Source organism: Scomber scombrus, chromosome 7 (genome assembly GCF_963691925.1).
Source record: "Scomber scombrus chromosome 7, fScoSco1.1, whole genome shotgun sequence".
Classification (NCBI taxonomy): Eukaryota; Metazoa; Chordata; class Actinopteri; order Scombriformes; family Scombridae; genus Scomber; species Scomber scombrus.
Window position 1 is genome coordinate 16,561,875 of NC_084976.1, and position 27,390 is coordinate 16,589,264.

The 27,390-nt window shown below is 39.8% G+C and overlaps 2 protein-coding genes across 2 annotated transcripts; one reads left to right on the top strand and one right to left on the bottom strand.

Moving 5' to 3' along the window:
* Window positions 1–520: 520 nt before the first annotated feature.
* LOC133984084 (potassium-transporting ATPase alpha chain 1) lies at window positions 521–8,205 on the top strand. Its single transcript, XM_062423334.1, has 23 exons — window positions 521–616; window positions 1,112–1,171; window positions 1,400–1,603; window positions 1,736–1,849; window positions 2,113–2,247; window positions 2,473–2,590; window positions 2,729–2,997; window positions 3,081–3,159; window positions 3,371–3,490; window positions 3,640–3,749; window positions 3,896–4,030; window positions 4,203–4,395; window positions 4,560–4,735; window positions 4,909–5,045; window positions 5,251–5,401; window positions 5,669–5,837; window positions 6,177–6,331; window positions 6,521–6,644; window positions 6,827–6,972; window positions 7,122–7,255; window positions 7,668–7,769; window positions 7,972–8,063; window positions 8,177–8,205. The coding sequence occupies exons 1-23, from the start codon at window positions 527–529 to the stop codon at window positions 8,203–8,205; spliced, it is 3,042 nt and encodes a 1,013-aa protein (XP_062279318.1). The 5' UTR covers window positions 521–526.
* Window positions 8,206–9,818: 1,613 nt separating this feature from the next.
* LOC133983510 (DENN domain-containing protein 3-like) lies at window positions 9,819–26,801 on the bottom strand. Its single transcript, XM_062422607.1, has 27 exons — window positions 26,718–26,801; window positions 26,168–26,354; window positions 25,999–26,085; window positions 25,265–25,380; window positions 24,996–25,081; window positions 24,634–24,745; window positions 24,283–24,402; window positions 24,093–24,191; window positions 23,627–23,746; window positions 23,303–23,418; window positions 22,984–23,139; window positions 22,810–22,906; window positions 22,417–22,520; window positions 21,831–22,018; window positions 17,638–17,797; window positions 17,014–17,209; window positions 16,691–16,859; window positions 15,269–15,528; window positions 14,996–15,166; window positions 14,679–14,808; window positions 14,355–14,462; window positions 12,040–12,179; window positions 11,443–11,603; window positions 11,192–11,328; window positions 10,892–11,010; window positions 10,524–10,661; window positions 9,819–10,098 (listed from the first exon to the last, which is right to left on the bottom strand). Exons 1-27 carry the CDS (start codon window positions 26,799–26,801, stop codon window positions 9,880–9,882), a joined length of 3,780 nt encoding a protein of 1,259 aa, XP_062278591.1. The 3' UTR covers window positions 9,819–9,879.
* Between the last annotated feature and the right edge of the window lie 589 nt (window positions 26,802–27,390).

Genomic DNA, 27,390 nt, shown 5'->3' on the forward strand with positions numbered 1-27,390 from the left:
ATTTGTATAAAGTTTTCTCTTAAAAGTTGTTATTCTTTCACTCCGTCATTAAATGTAATTCCATTAACGTCAGTGAATAATTTAATCAATCCAGTCAATTATTTTATTGAACAATATTTGATGAGCATGATGTTAATAGCCACTTGCCATCTATTTAAGACCAAAGTTCCAGTCTATAATGTCACACAAAATAAGGCTGTTATCTATATTGAGGTGTTTTTATATCTGTCATCCTGTCTAGTTACTGTATTTCATATTTTTTTCTTTTACGTTTATGGACACAGTATATCTATAAAGATCTATGAACTCGATCTATGAAGTGTCAGGATGTGTTTATTCACTGCAATAGAAGTGTTGTGTGTAGATGATCACTTGTAATTGAGTGGACACATTCATAATAGAGTATGTTAGAATTTAAAACTCCAAATCTATTTTATAAGTGTTTTTCAAAAGTGCATTTTATTTTTACTTATATTTATGATTATGACAAATAAAATATTTTTTCTGAGTTTAGGACACTTATAACATGTTCGAGATGGATGGACAGGGGGACAAGAAGAAGAAAAAGGTGAAGAAGACTGAAAAACTGGAGGGCATGAAGAAAGAAATGGATATAGTAAGTAAAGACAGAATTACCTGGTGAAAAATAATGGATTTGGAGGAGAAAATTGTACTGAGTGGTGAGACATGTATTATGTCAGTCATGTTAACACATTACACAGTAATTCGTTGTTTGTAGTATGTAGTATTAATATGTGCTACAGTATAAGTAATCTACTTTTTAGATCACATCAACTAAGCTAATGATGTTGGCTAGAATTATTTGCTGAAATAAGATTTTGGCGTGTAAGCAAGTTACTTTTAATTACTGTACCATGACAACATATTATTTACAGCTGATAGAATAAAGGCATTAGTGTTACCTAGTAGTGTGAATATATTACTCCAGCCACTGTTCAGTTACAACCATCCTCTGATATATTATATACTCATGAGCACATGGCCATGACCAAGGGGGTTCTTTGATAAACCAACTATAAATAAATCACCTTGATTCACTCAGCTTTGCCATTTTAAAAGTTTGCTGAATCAGTGATGTCTCCTCCTGCAGGATGACCATGAGATTCCAATGGAAGAACTGGAAATGAGGTACACCACCAGTATTACCAAGGTATGACCCTTTCTTCTGTGATGACTAATGACAATATCCCTTAATTCTTAAATGTTTGTTTTTCATATCTTATTTGCACCTATACTCTATTTATCACCATTCTTTCTCCATTGCCTGAGTACAAAAAAAAAAATTCAAGTCAATGGCTATAGTTTTAATGATTATTATTTTTAAAATAGTTCTTTAAAGAATATATTTCTCATCTGTTTTTCTGTTTCCCATCTACAGGGTTTGACCACCACCTTTGCCCGTCAGGTCTTGGAGAGAGATGGTCCCAATGAACTGAAGCCTCCTAAAGGAACTCCAGAGTACGTAAAGTTTGCCAGGCAGCTGGCTGGTGGGCTGCAGTGTCTGATGTGGGTCGCAGCTTGCATCTGCCTCATCGCCTTTGGAATTGAACTCGCAAGAGGGAACCTCACCAGCTTTGACAATGTGAGTTATATTTCCATTAACAGTTGCCTAAGTGCTCCATGGAAAAAGAGTAAAGGGAGGAGAGCAATGAAAACCAGTCAGATAGCCAACCAGATACCTATTCTGGTGGTAACATCTTCTCTCTCACTCCAGCTGTACTTGGCCATCACCCTAATTACTGTCGTCGTGGTAACTGGTTGCTTTGGTTACTACCAAGAGTTCAAGAGTACCAACATCATTGCCAGCTTTAAGAATCTGGTGCCACAGGTAAGCTACACAAGATGAAAAGACTGCAACTCCATGTCAACACACAGTTGGAATTTAACATGAATAGCTTTCTCTTTATTTTTCATCTTCTCAGCGTCCATTTATACACACCTGCATGAAAAGGCACATGCCCGCCAGTAGTCATGACATTTCTTTTTGTCTTTTTCCTTTAAATATTCCCTTACAATCACTCTTGTGTTTCTCTCTTTCATTTGACATCTTTCTTCATCTTTGCTAATCTAACGCTTCACCTTCAAAAATAGCAAGCCCTGGTGATCCGTGACGGCCAGAAGAATCAAATCAATGCCTACGAGTTGGTAGTAGGGGATTTGGTGGAGATCAAAGGAGGAGACAGAGTCCCTGCTGACATTCGCATCATCACTGCTAGTGGCTGTAAGGTAGGAAAAACACATATACTGTACATTCATGCTGTAAATACAAACAAATAAAGTTATGGCACTTGCTTATATCTTCTTAACAAGTATTATTGTGTCCACATGTGTCAAGCAAATAGTATTAGTAGTATAGTAGTAATAATTCATTATTTTATCACATGTGACAAATGGAACTTAATGCAATTGTCATACATATTCCCTTTCTGCCACGTTTTACCATGTGCAAAGGTGGACAACTCATCTTTAACAGGGGAATCTGAACCACAGACCAGGAGTCCAGAGTGTACTCATGAGAATCCGCTGGAGACCAGAAACATTGCCTTCTTCTCTACCACCTGTCTGGAAGGTACAGTAGAGCATGCAGTACATATATACTTACATTTCTACAGCCATTCTGTCAGTGTTTACTTGTATTTTTTATTTATTTTGGGAAAAGGTCAGGTAGAACTCATGTTTTAACGATATACTTTCCTATCCTCTTTAGGTGTAGCTACAGGTGTGATCATCAGCACAGGTGATCGTACAATCATCGGTCGGATTGCCAGCTTGGCCAGTGGTGTTGGCAACGAGAAGACACCCATTGCCATTGAAATCGAACATTTTGTAGACATCATTGCTGGTCTTGCAATCTTTTTTGGGTTTACCTTCTTTGTGGTCGCCATGTTCATTGGATATGCCTTCCTGGAGGCGATGATCTTCTTCATGGCCATTGTGGTGGCGTATGTGCCAGAGGGGCTGCTTGCTACAGTTACTGTGAGTTACTGCAACAAATGTGAATTTCTATCTCTGTAAGTGTACTGTACTGTCATTCTCTAAAAATGTGTTTCTGTGAACAGGTATGTTTGTCTCTGACTGCAAAACGACTGGCCAGGAAGAACTGTGTTGTGAAGAACCTGGAGGCTGTGGAGACACTAGGTTTGTATTCTACACATGTCCTGTTATGAGTAGTTTTGTGATTCAAAATGACTGTTTTATTTCTGTTCCTGTTATTTAAAGTTTCCATGTGTCAAATGTTCTTGTACTTATAGCAACTTACACGTTCTGGTGACATTAACATTGATTTGTATAAAAATGGTTCAATCACATATTCTTACATCCCAAATAACTTAAATCCATGTATGATAAGGCTCCACTTCAGTCATCTGTTCTGATAAGACCGGCACGCTGACCCAGAACAGGATGACTGTAGCTCACCTCTGGTTTGACAACCACATCCACGCTGCTGATACCACTGAAGATCAGTCAGGTAAACAGATGGATAAAAGTTAACCATTAATTTCATAGTGTAGATGTTAGCTTTAATGAGCTAGGGTGTGGTTTGGTATTTATAAAAGGTTGAATAATGTTTTACATTTGAGTAAATCTCTGCAAATACTGTCACTGTGTGGTGTCCAGGCCAGAGTTTTGACCAATCATCAGAGACATGGCGTTCCCTGGCAAGAATTGCTTCCCTGTGTAACAGAGCTACATTCAGACCTGATCAGGAAGGAGTGCCGATCCCTAAGGTACAAGTTCACTGTTGTAATGTATTAGAACATTAGATGTCTTCCAGTGCTCAAACGTAAATTTAGTTGTATCTTTAATACAGTTTATGAATTGCATTTTTCCCTACATTTGGTCACTCTTGTGTATCTTACTGTGCCACACACAGAGGCTTGTGGTAGGAGATGCATCAGAGACTGCTCTGCTGAAGTTCACAGAGCTCACTGTGGGGAACATTACGGACTACCGTAATCGCTTCAAAAAAGGGGTGGAAGTGCCTTTTAACTCCACCAACAAGTTCCAGGTGAGAGCAGGAAGCCTTGTTATACACTTCATTATAAACAAGCGGAATAGTGAGAAAATTATTACTTTTTCATATATTTTCATTACCGGAACCATATGGAGTGTTTGACATGTTTGACAGATTAATGTCCAACTTTATTCAGTCTCTTATCAACTATCCCTTCTCCCACCAGCTGTCTATCCATGAACTGGAGGATCCACTGGACCTGCGCTACCTGTTGGTAATGAAGGGAGCACCAGAACGTATATTAGAGCGTTGCTCTACCATTTTGATAAAAGGCCAGGAACTGCCTATGGATGAGCAGTGGAAAGAATATTTCCAAACAGCCTACATGGACCTGGGAGGACTGGGAGAAAGAGTTCTGGGTTAGAGAACGCTTTTTACAAGTGTTTTTTTAATATACTGAAAGAAAAAGTGAGCTGAGAGCTGTGGGAAGGCTTCTTTATTTATTGGTACATAGTTATTTTCATTTTGACACACAGTATATTGCCTCTGTGCGTTTTTAACCATCCTTTCCCCACACTTCCAGGTTTCTGCCATCTCTATCTGAATGAGAAAGAGTTTCCTCGCGGCTTTAAGTTTGACTGTGATGACATGAATTTCCCCACGTCAGAATTGTGCTTTGCTGGCCTCATCTCCATGATTGATCCTCCAAGAGCTACTGTGCCTGACGCAGTGATGAAATGTCGTACTGCTGGTATCAGGGTGTGTCCACATTTTTCACACTTGCAGCTTGTTTGGGCTGGTTTGACCTCTGAAAAATATGGACGATAACTTTGGTTATGCAACATTTTACAAGAGGTTGCATATGCATTTGTACAGCTTAGTGTCTTTTGTATTCTGTATGATAGCTTGTTTTTTGTATCCTGAAACTTCAGGTTGTCATGGTGACTGGGGACCATCCAATTACAGCAAGGGCAATAGCAGCCAATGTTGGTATCATCTCAGAAGGCAGTGAAACAGTGGAAGATATTGCAGAGAGGAAGCGCATACCTGTTGAACAAGTCAACAAGAGGTACCGCTGTCCACTTTGACCAATGCTCATCTCTGTGACATGTTAGAAACTGTCTGTACATCCAACCCAGTTCAATCTAATGTTTATTACTTATTACTTACTACAACTTCATTGACGTGCCTGTTGTGTCTGTGTGCATGCATATTTTCTGTCTATTCATCATATGTATTGTAACTCTGTCTATTATTGTCTTGTCTGTGAGCAGGGATGCCCGTGCTTGTGTGATTAGTGGTGGTCAGCTGAAAGACATGAGCAGCGAAGACTTAGATGACGCACTACGGAACCATCCTGAGATGGTGTTTGCAAGAACGTCCCCTCAGCAGAAATTGATCATTGTGGAGAGCTGTCAACGTCTGGTACTATAAATACACACACAACTTCACTACCTGTGTCCTCTTAATCCTTCAATGATTTATTGTATTCTTTTTATATTCTGAAAATGTGTGTGCCTCTGAAGCAAGTTTCCTAAATACATAATTTGAAAGTATCAATATATACACTATAAAGCTAATATCTTATTTCGATGTGGTCTTTTGAGAAGATGGATCATAAACAGGCAGTGGGGAAGGAGATAGGTGCATTTTCAGGCTTATGAGAAATGTCCTCATCTTTCATCCCCCCAGGGCTCAATCGTTGCTGTAACAGGTGACGGCGTGAATGACTCTCCGGCTCTTAAAAAGGCTGATATTGGCGTCGCCATGGGTATTGCTGGATCAGATGCTGCCAAGAATGCCGCAGATATGATTCTGTTGGATGACAACTTTGCGTCTATTGTCACTGGAGTGGAGCAGGGTGAGATTTATAGAAGGGGAACAATATGTCAAATGTATGATCAATCAATAAATCAGTCAATCTTCATGGCTGGCTTCCAAAAAAGAAAGTCAAAACTTTGACAGGTTTCTGATGACTCTTGTACTGAGTGCATACTGAACAATATAATAATACATTTTATTTATAGAGCGCTTTTAGCAATACTCAAAGACTCATAAACAATTAAGTGTTTATGAACAATGTACTTAACTCCTTTTTTAGGAGTTGAATTATTATTACTAAATTATGATTGGCAGATGGACTGTAGTGTGAGAAAGAATATGAACTAATCTGTTTGTACATGTACCCATGTGTCTGTAGGTCGTCTTATCTTTGACAACCTGAAGAAGTCTATTGCCTACACTTTAACCAAGAACATTCCTGAGCTGACTCCATATCTGATCTACATCACCTGCAGCGTCCCTCTTCCTCTGGGTTGTATCACCATCCTCTTCATCGAGCTGGCCACAGACATTGTGAGTAATTAAGTCATTTGTGCCAGTTCGGCAAGGAAATGAATGGTCACTACATTTTCTATTTATGATTATTATAGGTGGTGATTGTGACTAACATTTGTATCTCATGTAACTCATGTATCACCACACACAAGCCTTACTCTTTGGCAGTACAGGGATATGTTGTTTACTCTTGTCTCTCCCTCGTAGTACCCCTCCGTCTCTCTGGCCTATGAGAAAGCAGAGAGTGACATCATGCACCTGAAGCCCAGAAACCCTCGTCGTGATCGGCTGGTAAATGAAGCGCTGGCGGTGTACTCGTATTTCCAGATAGGTGAGACTGTGTGTGCCTGAATGTCTGTCTTGGTCAACAAAGTATGCATACTTGTAATACCTTAATATTTACTACTTAATATTTACTTCACATGAACACAAAATAAACTAATCTCTAAAACTCTTTTACAAAAAAGCTAGAGTGATATACCACTATAAAATGTAAAACCCTTTCTGTTTTAGGAGCCATCCAGTCTTTTGCAGGTTTTACAGATTATTTCACAGCCATGGCACAGGAAGGCTGGTTTCCACTCTTGTGTATTGGCCTGCGTTCTCAGTGGGAGGATGTTCATCTTCAAGACATGCAGGACAGCTATGGACAGGAATGGGTTAGTATGAACTTTGGATCTTCCTTTGGACCCTTTTGTTTCTTTTGTGTCTCCTCCTACAGTTAGTGGTTAGGTCAAGGGCATACTTGTATTTTTCTGAGTATAAAAAACCAAATAACTGCTCACTTGTGTCCTCTCCTCTGCCACAGACCTTCGCTCAGAGGTTGTACCAGCAGTACACGTGCTACACTGTGTTTTTTGTCAGTATAGAGATCTGCCAGATCTCAGATGTGCTGATCAGGAAGACTCGACGTCTCTCTCTGTTCCAGCAAGGTGTCTTCAGGTTAGTAAAGACCTAACCCTCTCAGCTTAGGTGTACATTATAGCATTAACATTTACAGGTTTAATTCTATGCCTGTATCAGAATTACACTACTTCCTACAAACATGTACTTCCAACATTTAAATTGCATAGATTAGCTACTTTTGCTGTGCTAAATATTTGGAGTAGTTCATTACCAAAAACAAACTGTGTACAGCTCCTCTAATGAGCAGGTCATAAAGGTAACAGGGAACCGAACCATTAATTGCTATAAACTCCTTAGATGTCTTTTGATCTGTGAGTGTTGAATAAATTGAGTCTCCAAAAATTGCAATGTGGTGAAGATTTAATGCAACTACAAGACAGTTGTATGTGTTTTTTATCTCATGCATTAATTCGTTCCAATTGTGATTACTGTGTTTATTTGTGTGCAGGAACCGTGTCCTAATTTCTGCCATAGTCTTCCAGCTTTGCTTGGGTAATCTGCTTTGTTACTGCCCTGGAATGCCCAATATCTTCAATTTCATGCCTATCAGGTAAAATCCCAGATATTGTCATCTGAAGTCAAAGTTTAGGATGGAAAAGGGTGACATTTTAATGAAAAGACACAAATGTAGAAACCACAAGTAGAAATTGTAGTAAAACTTTTTTTTTTTTTTACTACAATCATTATATTTATGGTCCATATTCTTACAAAAAAGCTGTGGTCTCATATCACATGTTGTGCTTTCTCTCCAGGGTCCAGTGGTGGTTTGTTCCTGTTCCTTACGGTATTCTAATTTTTGTGTACGATGAGATCAGGAAGTTAGGAGTCAGAAGACATCCAGGAAGTAAGCACAGTTTCCTTATGCTTCCTTCTAGACATCTAAAAAATCCATTCATCAATCATCATCATCTCTTCATCTATCCAGTGTTCATTAATCAATGGCCCATTCTCTCTCAGGTTGGTGGGATAAGGAGTTGTACTACTGAGAGCAGAGGAACTCTTTCATCCATCCATCCATCGAAATGCATTCAAGCATCACTCATACACAGAATGCTGCAGATCTGGAGGACCTTACTCGATTCAACATTCATCTATTTGTGCTTTGTGATCTATGTATTTATATCTTAACCTCTCTTTTAATATGAACAAAATAATATTAAGGAGTCTGCTGGAATCCTTTTAACAAAGAAACACAAATAATTTCTGAAAGTCAATGTAGAATAATTCATGCAGATGTATTGTGTACCAGCTCTTTGGCTGTGGCTGCATTGTATTTGTACTAATAAAGACTTCTAAGACTGATGATGACCACAAATCAATAATACAAGTAGTTAGTTTGCTGTATTCTCTATTATCAAGGGTTTTATCTCTACTCAACAGCAGTTAAGAGTTCACTTTCTTTACCAGAAAAGCACACCTGTAATCTTTGAATTCACAAATGCCAGTGTATTTACATGTTGCATTTAATGTGATTTGCTCTGGACAATAGCTTACCTCTGTTGTCCAGTTTAAGTACAGAATGTTTCCATTGTTCAAGGACAGCCTGCAGTGTGTGCAAAAAGAGCAAATTTCAAGGAACATTTTGATTGTGCAGTTAATCAATGCATAATTTTTGCCTATAATTTGATTAACTGATATTAACAAAGATGTAAAAGTGGATCTAAATGGTTTCAGTCAACAATAATTATACTCTGTCAAGTAATTGTGTCAAAATATTACATCTCTATATAGAAAGCACAGTACGTCAGGATGGTATGTGATGAATGGAAGGCTGAAAAGGAACAGAAATCCATAGCATGTGCATGACATTTTAATTCAATATTTTCTCTAAAGACCCTAACTTTTCAAGTAAGTTTAATTAATGTTTCAGCAGTGCCCTGGGTGCATTTTGTCTGAACAAGTAAAAATATGCATTAAACTCACTGAAGCAATCGAAGAGAGAGCAAGCTGGTGCAGGGCTGCACCAAATATGTCCTGCACTTGCAGACGTCCTGGTATTTTGGATAATTAACTGATCACTCCATTTTGATACACCAGGCTCAAACATGGCAATACTTGAACAAGAAATTTATTCTGAGTGTTTGGTAATGAAACAGAAATGGCAGATATAATACAACATTTTTGTATTTCAGTGCTATTGTCATCCAGAGTAAAACACATTTACAAAAACAACTACAAAAGGCAATGATTTTCTTTTTCACATTGCATGTGCTTGTTTCTCAGAGGAAACGAAAAAAGACCACTGTTAGAAAAAATATCTGTTTCCAGTATGTTTTGTTTCAAAGGCTCTTTTGGATGTCTAAATGTCTCAAAATGTGACATTTGTCTGCTTTAATCATTCCAACTCCAATTTCCATTTAGATAAGGCCTCAGGTAAATGATCTCTGGGTATTGGGAACAATCTTCCTCTGCAACACTATTCTTTTTTTCTTCCTTTTCTTTTTTTCTGCCTCTGTGCAGTTTTGTCCTACTCAAGCGTCCGTGGGATGATCTTGCTTTCACAGATAAATGTCCAAAAGGCAAAGGTTTGCCATGTCTTGTGTATCTCCTCTCAAGTAAGTGTTTTTTCTCTTCTTTACTCTCCCATGCTCCTCTTTGTCCTCTCTCACGTAACTTGCAACCACCTCTTTCCATTCTGCCTCTCTCTCCATCTCTGTTCCTTACTCAACTTTCCAGATGGCAATTTTGCCATCAAGTCGTGCGGAGCCGCTCAGGACATAGCGATCCTCAGCAGAGCAGAGTGTCTGGACGCTGTCTGAATGAGCCTGTAGCTCTTTTGCCACAGTGTGGCTCTCTGGGTCCACCACTAACACCTGACTTCTCAGCTGACCGTCACACTCACCTCCGATACCGCTTCCACCACGACAGCCCACCCAAATCTGAGAAATGGAGAAGACATTGAGAAGAGGTCGGGGTGGAAAAATGAGGGTTGAAGAAGGAAAAAACAAAAGTGAAATGAAAGGAGTCCGGAACACAGATCTAGATAAAAACCCACTCTGACATTTTACATAAAAATGTATGATAACTTATGAAATTAAAATGTAGCAACAGTATACACAATTAAAAAACTGCAAAAATAGAGCACATTTGCCATGATTTCATGTTTGTAATCCTTAAAAGAATTGTATTATTTCAAATGAACACATTTTCACCAGACAAAGGCATCATTGCTAACGCGAATCCACTTTGCTTCATCAATAAATCTCAAAATATTCTCAAGTCTAACCATTACAAAAACACACATTATAAGTACAATCAAATTAACACTCAGATAATTTTGCCACTTGATATATATCATGCTCACCTGATCCTTGACTCGAATCATACAGGTGACTCCTGAACTGCCTGTCAGGGAGATTCTCTTGAAGGGACGTCTGTGGTTGCTAGTGTGCCAGAGACACAGCTCACCTGAGTCAGCACATCCTGTCCACAGCTGACCTCGCTGGAACAAACATACACAAAAACTGGGAAGTTACATATATATATTGAGTGTGTATTTTGTAAACATGATGACAAAATGCATTTTAACTGTAGCCAGCAAGTCTGCATACACACCAACATCTTCTCCAATTGACTGCCAGACTTGACTTGCTGATTGAATATTAGATTGAACAACTGTACGGTTGCTAACTTGCTTAAGATTGACATATTGGATGAGAACTGCTTAGTCACCTCTGGGATGACGATAAAGCTGCTGAAGCTACTGAGCATGCTCCGTAGGTCGTCAGGAAGTGTCATCCTCCTTTGTGGTGTTCCACTCTTTTTCAGTTCCACAATGCTATCACCACAACCTGCAAAAACACAGTCACTTTTGAGGCAAAACCATCCTTCAGGGGCTTGCTGTATGAACCAGTGGAGTAGGTTGGTTTACAGGAGTGAGGGAGCGTTAATTATACAAATAAATGTACAAATGGATTAAATTAGCAAGACTCTTTAGGATTAAACAAAGGAAAGGGGACAGTGTTCACTTACAGCACCACAGTTTGCCATCGTGGATCTGTATGGAGGAGAGATGATCACAGCTGAGGTGGAACTGTCGCTTCACTTTAAGACTGTATGAGTCCCACTGCAGAATTGTCCCGTCACAGCTGCAGGAGTAGGTCTGCTGACTGGGAAAGAGAGAAAAGCTTGACTAAAAACACTCTTGACAGTGTTGCAACATGTCCACTTACACATTTAGATTTAGTTAGTTTTAACAGAACTAGAGATAATTATGTTTCCACCCGTTATGTTGATCTCTAGTGTCCACTGTGAGTCCAGTCACTTCATGTCTGTGCTCTGTCAGCTGTTTGTTGCAGGTCATGCTGTGAGTGTCTATGATGTAGATCACTGAGTCCTGGGAGCCGATCCACACCTGCTCCTGGACCAATCCCAGCATACAGTTCTACAGACAGGACAACGTGACATGAGATCTCAGTTTTCTTTGAGAGAGGAAGGCCAACAGACTTAAAAACGGTATAATTAATTGATTTATGTATTAGTGAGTCTGTAAATACACAAATGAGAATGGTTTTAATCTTTTCATCTAGTCAAGTTTAAATGATGCATCAATTAATTAATTAGACTGCATTAAAGTCAATATGTGTTGACGTAGAACTTTGGAAGTGGTACTGTAGCTTCAGCAGGACAATTTGGAAAATTTGACTTGAAATATTTTTTTCTATAAACAAAAACAAAGGCCTTCAGAATAATCTGATAAAATTAAAAAAAAATTAAAAAAAATCAGGCACACAAAGTTAAAGTTGATTATATTAAGTTCAAATACATTAACTTTAAAACGTATTTAATCTTGGAAATTAAGTGATGCTTATTGCTCTAACCAGCTGTGACTCTCCGACATGGATGGAGTCCTGCAGCATGGACCAGCTTGCTGCATCGAATACAACCACTCTGCCCCCACTGAGAGCCACCCACAGCTTCGGGTTCATCTCACCCTCTGAGTCATTGCAAGTCAACTGACCTTTAAGAGAGAGACAGCAAAAGACGGGGTAAGAGAGGAGTGGATGAGTGAGCAAGTTGACTGTATGAAATAAGGTATGCATGGTGATTTAGTGGTGGGATATCCCGCATGAAAACATGGATCCTTTCCCTTTTCCCTGTTTATTACAATAGTATTCAGTTTCAGTGAACATACAAATCAATAGAGTAACATTTGCTTTCACCGAAACCAGATGATTGAGCTACATGCCAACACACTCAAAATGATAACATACTGATGTTAAACAGATTTAATATTTACCATGTTCTTTACAGTAGGACTAAACACACAGTACATTATTAGAAACCAAAGTATTGTAAAATTTCAACATTTGATCTGATGATGGCACTAAGTGAAAATGTATGGGATCAAAGTGATTGTATCCTGTGGGGCATGTGAATTTCTATACCAAAAGTCATTGTAATCCAACAATTAGCTGTTAAGGCATTTCACTCAAAAATCTCATTTTGACGTCTTATTTATATAGCACCATTCACGGACAAAAGTCACAAAATGCTTCACATTAAAAATAAATAAAATCAATCAATCATCTGAGATGGGTTTTTAGATGCTTTTTAAATGAAGCCACAGTATCCAAGGACCTCAACCTTATTGTTAGACTATTCCAAAGGTTTTGGGGCTGCCGACTGGAAGGCCCGTCTCCCTGAGTCTTAAAATGTGTCTGAGGTACACTTAGAAAACCCTGAGCAGAGGATCTAAGGGCTTGGCTCGTTGTGTGAGTGTGCAAAAGGTCTGCAAGGTACCGTGGAGCCTGGTCATGTACAGCTCTATAAGTGAGCACCAACATTTTGAGATGAATTCTAAAATTAACAGGAATCCAGTGCAGCAAGGATATGGGTGTGTTGTGTGACCATCTGTTGGATCAAGTTAACAGCCTAGCAGCAGCATTTTGTTCAGTCTGCAAGCGGTGTAAAGATTTGTTCAGGCAGATAAAAAGAGAATTACAGTAGTCCAAACATGATGAGATAAAGACATGTATTAACATCTCCATTAAATTTGTTGATACAATTGTATCAAAACTCATGGATTGGTCAAAGATCACACCAAAATTACGCAGACTTGAGCAGGAGGAAATTGATAAGGCACCAAAGCCTGATCGCTGGGTAAAGATTATCAGGACAAAAAACCACGACTTCCCGTCTTCTTAGTCTTATCTGCATTTAAATGCAATTAATCATTTGCCATCCAGTTTTTTATTGCATGTAAATAGTTTGTTAGTACAGAGAGTTTATGAAGCTCATCAGGTTTAAATAAAAAAAGTAACTGGATGTCATCAACGTTCAAATGGTAAAAGAGATGTTTCTAAAACTACTAAAACAAGACGGCTATTGTCCTGCCTGCATTCACACACCATGACAAGACTAATTTGGTTATGCTTCACTGGAGCATCTGTTGCCACACAAACACTCTCGGATGCATTTTAACATTAGGCCCGGACAGTTTTACATGCTGAACAACACCAGATTCTTTCTCTTAGTTTTGATACCAATAAATTCTCAGAGACAGATACTCATGGCTGCAGCAACAAATACTGAACACTTTTGACAGTAGGCGTCTTGTGACTCTAAAAAGCAGTGTGCAGCATTCATACAGCTACAGTAATTTACGCAGAGAGAATAAAGCTTATAGAAAATGTGAGGCACATGATAACCTCTCTGGTCAGACAGTGACTCAGTATACGAACACTGATTACCATTAAACACTTAAACTGATTATGTGTCACTGCACAGAGACTTCTTTGATGTGCTGAACTGTAAATAACTTGGACAATTAATAGCAATGAGAAGACACCAGAGAGAAGCACTGTGTGAAACTAAGGAGTTATACAAATGGTATACCTGTTACCATGATGCCTGCATGTTCGTTTGTCATTTTAGAATTAAACTGGTCCGATGTTGAAAAAAAACAAAACATTTAAGCATCTTTCCAGTAATTTGTGGCATTTACAAAATGAGTTCCAGCAGGTCAAGTTACAATATACAGTAAGCTATATGGCAATGTGCCATGCCTATGCAAGTAACCACTGCTAAATATTAGAATATTTTTTATGCTAAAATGCTATATACTGGCTGAACAATCTATGAAACCAATAACCTTAAAAGTAATATGCCAGAGGAAATAAGGGAATAATGGTACCTGGTGTGTATAGCAGCACATGTACAGTCTGAGGTTCAGCTAGGTCCAGGGAGGGGTTGATCTTGTGTTTTAGGGTCTCTGATGTAGTTTTAGGCACCATCATCGGCACTGGTCATAGACAGACACATTGAATTAATAATTATGGGAATGAGGGTGAATGTCAGAGCGAATGGAGAGAAACAGAAGTAACAATTATGACTCCAATTTAACATCTAGGAAGTTGGACAATAAGTATAACAGTAAGACAAATATAGAGTAACAGCAGCTTTATTCTTAAAACATTATAGTATATGAAGAAGAAACCTCCAAAGAATAAGCTCTGACCTTCATATTTGATCTTGTCAAAGTAGGCCAGCTTTGAGGCAGCGCTGATGGACCTCTGGGTCTGCAGGCAGCCTATGACAGCATCCATTAACAAGATGTTGGTCAGAGCCTGGGTCATGTACTGAGGGTCCTAAACAGACAACAAATTAATTAAATTATACCTCACTTGAGTATCATTAAAACAAGGGAGTAAGCAAACTGAAAAACATTTCATTACATTTTTAGTTTTTAAAAAAAGTAACCAAATCAGTCAGAGACATAGTAACAGACCAAGCCAGACAAAATGTTCAAGGATCCCTTTGGCAGACTTTTCTTACCTTGTGTTGGTCGGCCATCTTGCGTCCAGCCCACATCTCTTTGACCACAAGATTCCAGAGTTCAGTCTCCGTTTTCAGGTTGGCCTCAAACACCTCAGTCCTGCCAGAGGTGTGGATACGAAGGGAGGGAATACGAACCAGCAGAAAGGGAGCTGAGGTAATCCTCACCTCCTGCACAGAGAGGAGCGCAAGTTTTTGTCAACAGGGTTTACAGACAGAAGAGGAGATTTGATGATGATTTTAATAAACAAAAGAGATAAAGGTAGAGAAAACCTGTATGTCTCTGAACTTTGTGATTTCCAGGAAGCCTGGCCTTCCCTCTGTAAGCAAAAACAGACGTTTCTGCGTCATGGCGATTTTACCAACACCATGAGAGGTCTTCACACAGGACGACAACTTGTAGACACACTCGCTATTGTCAAGATGGTCAATGACCTCAGCGGGTAGGTTGACGTCTTGTGCTTCAACCTCAGTTTCCTTCCAGAAGGTGTAGAAGACTCTGAAGAGCTCAGGGTCCACCTCTTTTTGCTGGCCTACAACAAACAAAAAGAGAGGGGTATGTATGCAAGCAGACTACAGAGGTGTATTGCTGCCACGCCAGAAAAAGAAAAAAAAGATCAGTACACGCGATATGAAACTTTCATGTTATAACATGAAACTTTATCATACTGATCCTTTTTTCTTTTACTGGCATGGCAGCAATACACTTCCACAGCAGACAGAGAGACATATATGAGAAGAAGAAACATGCATGGAGGGAAAAATAACACGTGCAAATACAAGCTGAAACCATGAACCCAAACAGATTAAGTTAGTTCCACATCCAGTGTAAGATATCTCAGAATAGTTGTTCTAGTAGTTCTTCATGCGTTACTAAATGAGCGTGGGAATTCACAAGGATCCACTAAGTGTTGTGATAAAAACAGACATTACAAGTCATTCGTCCCTGTTACAACTGTGTCTGATTTCTCTTCCATCTAAAAGATGGAGAAAGCCATGTTGAGAATACCAGTTGCTCTTAAAGTGGTGCAGCAGTTGACCGAGTACCACACCATGAGCTGACAACTTAGTGTAAATCCATGCCATGACGCTTGTCTGATGACATTGCTTCATCCTTTCTCTCATGTTTGACTCATGTCAGACTTCACAGTTAGTACATTTTCCTTTGACTTTCTAATTGACCTCATCAACTAGAAATGAACAATATTTTATTTCATTTTTTATCTGTCTCTCAAATTATTATGACTTCAATTATACTAAAAACATCATACAATCTGTGAGTGTGTGTGTGTAAGTGAGAAAGAAGAAAAAGAGCGGGCTGTACAGATTGTACTTTACGCTATAGACGATCAAAGGAGCATAACAGATCATTGGACAGCTGCTTGTTTCAACTGTGTCGATAATTAATAATTGATTCAAAATTCTTTAATGCAATGCTGGCGATGAAAATAATATCTGTGAAGTTAGTAACTTCTGTCAGCCACCAGCCTGTCAAATCAAACTATTTTTGATTAGATAGGCTTAACAAATGCTTACCAATCTTTCATCATGGATTTTAATTTTGAATCAGCATCATTACATTTTCAGTGGTGACACTGCTGGCTACAACATATAGTTTTATTGAAGTCACTACAATATCAAAAATCTAAAGTGATCTCTAATCTACATCTCATTGGGTTTCCCTTCTTCACTTACTGTCAGTGAGAGCATCAAATAAACGATGTATGGTCGCTATATCCTTAACAATCCCGCACTCTTGGACGCAACGCACAAACTCTTCTTGATGTAAACGTTTTCGTGGAAGTGCAAATTTTTTAACATGGTCATCAGGCTTCACCAGCGGCTTCTCGTTTTCTGTGTTCACCTAACAGATGAGAAAAAAAGATCACGTCCATCGTCAACAGAGGTAGAGGTATCACACCGCCAAATATATATAAAACTGTGGCTATCCTCCAACCAGCACTTGTAAAATAAAATAAAAACCCTCTGAGGATTAATGAATGAGTGAGCTGACTGACTTTGAGGATGAGTCTCTTGAGTTCAGGTCGTCTGTCAGCTTGCCGTCTCTCGTCTCGGTGCAGCGACTCCACAAGCCATGTGACTAGCTGTGTGGGGAAGATGGCGGTGTCTGTCTTATAGAGGTTCTGGAAATCACTCAGAGCATCCAGGCGCCGTGAGCATAGCGTGTTGATGAAACCACGCAGGTAGTAGTATCTACAGAAAAAAAAAAAAACAGGCAGAATTTAAGTCAGCACTAGCACGGACAAGTTTTTCTAGTGAATTTTGGACAAAAAGCAGAGGAAAAGAGGAGATGGAAAACAAGTAAAGCTGAAAATAATGAACAGTTAACAGGGTGAGTGACAGGGCAACAGTGTTCAGTGGTAGAACAATTTAGTACAATGTAAAATAGGAAGAATAGGAGTTTGTTGGCATGTGACTGGAGAATTATTTTCAAATGTGTCTATGTGCTCATTTTGCTACAGTATAGCTCAAAAAAGAACCCAGAACAAAAGTATGACTGGTATAATGGTTATTTAGCTTTCCCTCTAATTTAACTAATGTCTGTCTGATTATTACAGATGATGAAGTGTAGATATGTGAATCAATATGATAACATAAATGATGTGATAAAAGCAGAATACCTGGCCAGCAGAGTTGAGTTCTCATTTTGGACGGAGAACATAGCCTTGCTGAGCTGCTGGATCAGCTCACTGTAATAACTTTGGACAGAGTGGAGGGACAGAGAAGCTGGAAAGTCTGGGAGCTTAAACACCTTTATGGGCTTAGGAGGCATTCTCAATGCTGGGAGACAAACAGAGAGGGAGAAATGACAAGAGGAGAAAGAACAGAGTAAGAGTGAGATTAAGATTTTTGTAATTAAAGTTTTATAAACTTTTTCAGTAAAACATGACACACAAGACCAGTTGCTACCGTTAACCGAAGAAAAAACAAAAATAATTAAAGCCGCAAGCGGCGATGGCGGGGCCTCGCTCAGCCATGCCACCGCGGGGCCTGAGGCATGGCGGGGCTGTGGCGTGAAGCAGAAAGGGAGAAAAAACCTGGAAGGAGGCCAAAAATGCAATGTTTCGTTCATCCAGTAGGGGGCAGTCACAGGTAGTTACACATATGGTCTGGTGTGGTCTGGTGTGTTCAGGGCGGCCACTCATCAGTCATGTGAAGTTTGGAGTGAATTGGACAAAGCATGAACGAGTTATGAGAGGTTGATGGTTCATCCACCAGGGGGCAGTAGAGTGTAAGAAAACACAAGCGGTTGTGTTCAGGGTGGGACAGTGATTACACATGTGAAGTTTTGTGGAAATCGCACAATGATGATGTAAAATATGGCACTTCCTGTTTCCACTAGGGGGCGACACGAGTGAGATCGCCTATGAGCGAATGGAGACGTTGAGGTCGGCACCCTGGACCTGTGTACCAATTTTCATGATGATACGAGTTCAATAAAGCCATCAAAAAGCCATACGTATTTTCATGGCGAGGAATTGATGGTCGCCGCGTCGCCACACGGACGCCATTACTCGTAGCTTCACAGTCTTCATAATGTAGCTTCACCAACTGGTTCTGAATGAAGTTGATGGGGCAAAGTATGTAATTTAAATGAATCTTAGTTAACTTCCTGTTACCACCGGGGGGCGCTATGAGTTACGTGGGAAGTTAATATATCGGGACGTTCAGGGCGGAGCCATCATCATGTCCAGCAAGTTTGAAGCTGATTGGATGAAGTATGTGGGCGTGAGAGCCACTCGTATGTACATGGCGAGCACGCCAAAGTTAGTTGAGCCCTGGCAGACACGCCCTTTGACCTACGGATGCGCAGAGCACAACTTAAGCTCAGCTAGGTCTGGAGATGTTGCGTACCTAATTTGAACTTGATCGGGCGAACGCTGTGGGAGGAGTTAATTTTAGGCGGGAAAAATCAAAACCAAAATCGCCGACGTCCTGTTGGGTTGAGGTCATGAGGTCAAGAGGCTTTTTTGCATATGTGGGTATAATACATATGTGTACCGAATTTGGTGAGCATAGGACAAAGTTAGCAAAATTCCCTATGGGCATTTTTGGACTTTGTAGGGGGCCCTATTCCGCCATTCTGCGTCGACCATGTGCGACCACCCAAAAATATCGAATTTCGGATGAGGCCGGACGTCCGTGCAAAAGTATAAGCATTTTCGCATTTGGGAAAGGGGCGAAATTGGGGCACGAAATGTCGGAAGAATAATAATAATAATAATAATAATTAAAGCCGCAAGCGGCGATGGCGGGCCCTCACTCACCCATGCCACCGCGGGGCCTGAGGCATGGCGGGGCTGTGGCGTGAAGCAGAAAGGGAGAAAAAACCTGGAAGGAGGCCAAAAATGCAATGTTTCGTTCATCCAGTAGGGGGCAGTCACAGTTAGTTACACATATGGTCTGGTGTGGTCTGGTGTGTTCAGGGCGGCCACTCATCAGTCATGTGAAGTTTGGAGTGAATTGGACAAAGCATGAAGGAGTTATGAGAGGTTGATGGTTCATCCACCAGGGGGCAGTCACCAAATGTGGTGTGGTGCGTTCAGGGGCGGCCCCTCATCACTCATGTGAAGTTTGGAGTGAATCGGACAAAGCAAGAGGGAGTTATGAGCATTTGATGGTTCATCCACCAGGGGGCAGTAATGGGATGCGTGCAGGTGTGTTCAGGGTCAGTCCCTCATCACACATGTGAAGTTTCGTGGAAATGGGACAAAGCATGAGGGAGTTATGAGCAGTTGATGGTTCATCCACCAGGGGGCAGTAATGGGATGCATGCAGGTGTGTTCAGGGTCAGTCCCTCATCACACATGTGAAGTTTCGTGGAAATCGGACAATGTTGATGCAAAAAATGGCACTTCCTGTTTCCACTAGGGGGCGACATGAGCGACACCCCTATCAGATGGAAGAGGTCTCCACCCTGGACCTGTGTATCAATTTTCATGATGATACGTGTTCAATAAAGCCATCAAAAAGCCAAACGTATTTTCATGGCGAGGAATTGATGGTAGCCACGCCCCCACAGGGACGCCATTACTCGTAGCTTCACAGTGTTCATAATGTAGCTTCACCAACTGGTTCTGCATGTTTTAGAAGTGGAATGAAGTTGATGGGGTCAACTATGTATTTTTCATGAATTTAAGTTCACTTCCTGGTACCACCGGGGGGCGCTATGAGTTACGTGGGAAGTTAATATATCGGGACGTTCAGGGCGGAGCCATCATCATGTCCAGCAAGTTTGAAGCTGATTGGATGAAGTATGTGGGCGTGAGAGCCACTCGTATGTACATGTCGAGCATGCCAAAGTTAGTTGAGCCCTGGCAGACACGCCCTTTGACCTACGGATGCGCAGAGCACAACTTAAGCTCAGCTAGGTCTGGAGATGTTGTGTACCTAATTTGAACTTGATCGGGCGAACGCTGTGGGAGGAGTTAATTTTAGGCGGGAAAAATCAAAACCAAAATGGCCGACTTCCTGTTGGGTTGAGGTCATGAGGTCATGAGGCTTTTTTGCATATGTGGGTATAATACATATGTCTACCGAATTTTGTGAGCATAGGACAAAGTTAGCAAAATTCCCTATTGTCATTTTTGGACTTTGTAGGGGGCGCTATTCCGCCATTCTGCGTCGACCATGTGCGACCACCCAAAAATATCGAATTTCGGATGAGGCCGGACGTCCGTGCAAAAGTATAAGCATTTTCGCATTTGGGAAAGGGGCGAAATTGGGGCACGAAATGTCGGAAGAATAATAATAATAATAATAAACATTACAATTTCAATAGGGCTTTCGCCAGGCGACTTGCAGTCGCCGCTCGGGCCCTAAATATGGGCAGACAAAAGAAGCTACAAGTACAGTAAAAAAAAAACTAAACAATAATCTGTGGAGACAAATGAAAAATAAAACATAAGGGGACACCACATATCAATAAACTGAGAGCAACACTTCAATTTTAACCATTCAGAAGATCTGGTTTTGTCTCTCTCTTCTAATGTCAGAGAACAATCATTGAAACGGCAATGAAGCCTGCCACTGCAAGTCCAAAACGTTGTTTGGATATAACTGGTGGCAGAAAAGATTAGTCTGCTATAAGCACAGCTGGGGAGATCCTGAGAATGCCCTATGCAACCACTTTCTGATACTTTTTAAAAGGCCACATTAAATGGAACTTAGAGCGCCTTAAGTTCTGTACTGTGATGTGTTTCCCAGTGAAATGCAATATTTGAGTGATGTACAGTTGCAAGAGGGATTTAAATCAAATCCTTTACATTTGAATGGGCTACTAAAAAGTGGGCGGGACTTAGAGGTTAACAGAACAGGCTCTATACACACTCTTTCATCGATTGTTAGTTCAGGTTCATTGAATGAATTAGACCTCAGCCACATTGTTTTGAAAACAAAGTTTTTGGAAAATATCTATCTAAACACATTTGACACATTTGTTTGGATATGAGTGCAGAATGAATCATCAAACATTTGAAACCATTTTACAGGAAGAGAAAATACATGGATTTTGATGTAAAAATACTCTGATAACGATTCTTTGACATGTGTTTGACATGACATCAAGAGATAAATGAGCATTTAACACAACGACATAGGATTAAAATAAAGTAACAGCTTGTTCACTCTTCCTCCAGCTCTAACACCGACCTTTGGCTCTGCTCCAATAGCCACTGTACATGGTTCAAGAAATAACATAAACAATGAGGGCTGATACTTGTGGACATTTCCCAACCACGTTGTCTACATCTTATTGGTCTGATTATAAATCAATCAATAAATTAATCGATATTAAAGTGAATATGTTCTTTACCAGGGTCAGACATGATGATCCTGGTCAGCAGTGTGTGTCTTTGGAAGCTGATAGTTTGGTCAACTCCCAGGTTTGGGAGGCTCATCCCCAGCCTCTTGTTCAGTTTGTTCTCTGTAATGGAGTTCGTTTTCCGGGCTTGAATCTCTTGCATGGTGGGTCTGCGTGGGACTTCAACCTTTGCTTTCATCCTACAGAGGACAGATGATGGAAATTGCAGGGGTACTTCTAATGTGTAAATAACAAAAAACATAAATAAAGCAAATCAGAAAAGTGCTTTGAGGAACATGTGTGTCTGCAGCTAAATAGATAAAAAAGACAGATTTGTGCTCTATGTGGAAACATGTGAACTTGACCCACTATGAGAGTAGTTTGAGTGATTGCATTTACAACAAATTATTATTTTGGAGCTTGATTATATTTAGTTTTCCATCACTGTAAAGTGTTTGGATAAATTCATGATGACAGTAGAGATGAAAATGTTTTGATTGTAAATTTGATGCAGGGTTAGTTGCTATTCAGGTCACAGATCAATTGTTTAATTTATCATAATTAGTTTGACGCTTAATATTTTGGGTTAACGTCTTACTTCTGCATCTCAGAACGAGTGCTGAGTTCCATGCGAGTGAAATTGTCCATTTTCCTGTTCAGACGGTCCTTGAGGAAGAAATGGAAGATGTGTGTCTCCAAAACCTACAACACAGTTACACTGATATTAATGAGTATCCAGACCAGCACTTCATGTCTACATCTCAAAATGCTACAATCAGCAGCCAGCATGGAATATTCTTAATCAAATGCTGATATGGAGCAATTTCATATTAGAGCAATTTGTTTAGTTTACTTGAAACTGTTGAATTCTTAGTTTGCTGTAGTTCGGGAATATTTGAAGGATTAATTTAAAAGAGGAGGGTTTGACTCTGCTCAAATATGTAAATGGATGACAAAATTAACAAAAAAGTGAAAAATATATAGTACTTACCTTCTTGTAAAAAAGTTGCTCAGCTGGCTCTCTGGTTTTCAGGAACTCCTCACTGTTAAACACTCTGTGCTCATAGTTCAGATGGCTTTTAACACCCCTGTAAAAACATACACATTAGGAAACCTTTCCAATCTCATCCCATAGCATCACTGCTTAATAAAACACACATCGCACCTGAATATGTTGACTATCAGTTCCAGCGTGATCCTCTGGATGTCGCCGTTGAGGCTTTGTTGCCACGCTCTTTTCTGTGCCCTCTGCTCATTGATGTCAGTGCAGGTTGCAATTCGGCACTGATCCAGTTCAAAATGTATAAGCAGAGACTGGCACCTGCAACAAAGACACTTGAGACTGAAATAAATCGTGGCTACATTTACATATCTATTGCCTAAATTGAGAAAAGTTTACCATCTGCCAGTGTTTTGAAGTTTTTATAGTGTTAGTAGTTTCAGCAGTACTTAAGTTGTATTATAATTGGCATTACAGTGAGTACCTCTGTGTGAAGCAGTCTGCAGCAGGCAAGGGGATATCTGGTAGGTCAATAGTCTCAGAACAAGAAGTACTGATGCTTCCATTATCAATGTTGATAAGGATTAGATCATCTGTTTCCTGGATGGAGGAAGTTGAGATTAAAATAAATATCTCAGGTTTCTCTCAGTTTATTTCATTTTGTTTGTAAAAATATTAATTAACCACAGAGAATGGGCAAAGAACAAGTCATAATAATGTAAAAGTAAAAGCTATTTGTTGGTGGCCAGTCATCTCAGAGACAAATTATTGTTCAAGTCCTCTGATTTTCAAGGTTTGGTGTACTCACAGCAGCAACCTCTTCATAATGGCTGAGATGGCAGCCCATGAGGAAAGCAGTTGGAGCCATGAGAAAGTCCAGCATGCCTCTGGCCAGGACAGGAACATAAGGATGCTGCCATGACAGAGGCTGGAAGAAAGATCAGGCAGGCATAAACGGAAAAAAGAATATGTCAAGAGATTTAAGAAAGGACGGAATTACTAAACATGCAATAACTCAATAGTTAGTTACTGTTTTAAAATGTATGTTATGACACAAAATTTCATAAGGTTATTAGTGTAGTATTTACTCTATTTTGCTGTAACTTTTTTCACAGTGAACGTAAAGAGGAAGTCAGCTCACTTCCCCAAGGCTTAACTGTTCACTTACACAACAACAAGCCATGTTGCACTAAGCCCTTATAGGACCAATGATTGTATCTTATTTGATGTCAAAGTCAAATTCAATTAAAGTTCAAGTTTACTTTGGAACAGACCTGCAGAAAGAGCAACAAGCTTTCTGCCACCAGCGTTAGTCTGGCCCAATTAGCAGAAAATAACACCACCCGCTGTTCCTGGAGGAGACAAGATAACACCTGCATGGACAGGGAAAGAAAGACAGACACATGAGTTAATGTGAGCATCTGTTTGCTGCACTGACACAAAAAGGACAGGTGTGTGTAGTACCTGAAGGAGTGGCTGTGGCCTAAAGCAGAGGAAAGGCAGATGAAGGTCTAAATCTACAGCTGGGTGGTCTTTGTCTTGTCTGGATGGTAATACAATGGTCAGAGGACGTAAAGTAAACATCTGGAAAACATATACAGCCACATGGTTTATAAGAGTCATTTACACTACTACCACTGTCTGTAGTAGTGATTTACTTTAGCATTATGAACATTATACCTCATTATTGTATGACTATAAACAAAGTGGTCACAGACTGAAGGGATAAAACTATCTTTGCAGTTTTCAACCTTTCACAGAGATACAAAAGAAGTATTAACATGACTTAACTACACACTGCAAACACACACACACCAAATGTAGTTGTCCAGGAGGGGGGATAGGCACCAGTGCCAACTTGGCTGCAAAATCCTTCACTATCTCCTCCATGTCTGATAAACGACATGTTCTCAGCTGGATTAACAGACTAACAGAGAAACAGAGAGAGAGCGAGATTAACAGAAAACAAATGGCTGAAAAGGTTGTGATTACCCTCCTTTAGCAGACTGTATATATCACACTTTTTTTCTTTTTACATCTATGGTAATCTTCAATAAAGATAAAGATCATGTAGTGTTTCTGGTAAAATAGGTATTACATCTACAACTCATCTTAGCACTCACTGACAGAAAAAGGAAGTTTAACATTCAGCACTGGATTTACACACAGTATCTCACCATGACAGACAGTCTTTCAGTGCTGTGAAGTAAGGATACTTGGATATGACGCAGAAACTGTAAGCAGAGAACAAAGATGTCCCTTCCTGTAAAGCACAGGAAAGACAATCCAACAGTGACTTGCTTTCATTTTTGGCAACATGAGTGATAATAATTATGACCTCTGTGTCTTATCCCGCTTAACAGCATTAACAGTTTTTAGAGCTGGTTGTGCCAGTAAAACACAGTTGGGATTTAGGTTAAGTGTTGTGTGTTAATTGTTTGTGTACCGGTATCGGCCAGTAACACTGCATTACTACTCCATGGGTCTTGTTGCCAAAAACGTCAGTAAAAACCAGGAAGTGAAACTCTTCATCTCTCTGTTCATTGGTTATTTGTAGCCCACCTTTTAAAAAGAAAGTTAGACATATTAACACATCAATAAGATAATACTACAATTACAAGATGTCAATTCCTTGCTATTTTATGGCAAAAAAAACATATGTGCAAAATAAATAAAATATTGAGATTTATGAACACAGTACTTAAACAATGGTAATATTGTTATGATGTGATACTTAGGCATGATTATTGGTCCTTTCAGAAGATATTTACAAACAAGAATTTTTCAAGAAATTATCTGAATAATGTGGTTATGATGACCAAACGCACAGAGGCTCTCATCAATGTGCAAAATCAGTTTACTTACTAAATTACTTTTCTATAACACAGAATTTAAGACAATGAAAAGAAAACATGTAAACTTCATCACAAAAACTAAAATCACATACATATTAAGTCTAATATACTGAATATACACAATTTAATAATTTGTGTGTGTGTGTGTGTCTGTGTCTGTGTCTGTGTCTGTGTGTGTGTGTGTGTGTGTGTGTGTGCGTGCGTGCGTGTGTGTGTGTGTGTGTATGTGTGTGTGTGTGTGTGCGTGCGTGCGTGCGTGCGTGTGTGTGTGTGTGTGTGTGTGTGTGTGTATGTGTGTGTGTGTATGCTATAGAATACCAAATACCAGGAAAGCAGAGTTGAGGCAGAGCCATGAGGTCGATATCTTTGGGAAGACTGACATCTTCAATTCCTCCTCTACCTTCTGATGCTCCTCCACCTGCAAAAAAGTGAGGGGCTAATGCAATTGAACTCAAGACTGGAGGAATCATCAATGATAACTTTAATTACCAGACCTTGAATGGGGATTGCTGCAGCCGAAGGAGGTGGCTCCCTCTTCTTCCTAAGGAAGGAGCGTCGCCTCTTCCCATGTGACTTCATCACTTCACTATCAGCTTGCGATCTGCCAACGAAGGGAGGTGCCAGGACATGCAGTACCTCTGGCTCCAACAGGAGGTGCTCCAGAGCTCCATTATGAGTTGACTGACATAGAAAGTGAAGGAATTCTTTTTAACCGTTTTGCTTGTCTTAATTCCATCATTCATTTGGTTTTGACGGTTCGACATTTTGATGTCACTGGACTGCAGTTTAAACTTTTCAGTGATGATGCTTTTTCTCATGAATTAGCTTGGTCAATATAGACAAAATAAAATATGAAGTTTATGGGGGTTCAACAATATCATTCAAAAACTATCAAATAATTGATATCTAGGATCTTTGGTGTACTGACAGTCCAAAAAGACAGGATGGAGCTGCAAACATGCTATTAAATCTTTGATGACAATACTTAAAAAAAACTAAAAAAAACAAATGCATGTGTGACAGGATGTGTTTGGTGGCAAATACCTGGTACACCTCCTTAAGTTTCTCACTAGATGCTCCTACCACCACGCAGGCTTCCAGCAGAGCAGGAGGCAGATGGTCCGCCATCACTGACCCCAGTCGACAACCCAGTTGGACTCAGACCTGCTGCATCACAAGCACTGAGCACAGAGGAGGAAACAAAGAAGGAATGTGTAGATGTAAGAAATGAGAGAGAGACACACACACAAGGTTAGAGACAAAAGTTAAAGGCAAACGAGCCAGAGAGAACCATAAGTATACATGGAGAGTTCCAAATAAAAGAAATATTCTGACATGTTTGTCATGAAGGAAAAGAGCTGCTCCATTTCTCTCATCTGTCTAGATAAGAACATCTAACAGCTAAATAAAGTCACAACACATGACAGAGTGGTTGTTCCAGCTCATCATTATCACTGCTGCTCTTCTGAACAACAACTTCTGAAGTCAACATTACAAGATGCAGGGTGTAAAAACACCTTCTCACTGTTCATTACTCTATAAGAGGTCCACAGCACCTGAATCTAAGTTTAATAGGATTTTATTACATCACAGTTTACACAATTTTCTTATATTTCCCACATTGTTTCTTACAGGAATTGCACAACACTGAGCAATCCATGCAATACACAAAGCCGTACATGTATCTCCACAGCTCAACTATATTTAATACAAACAT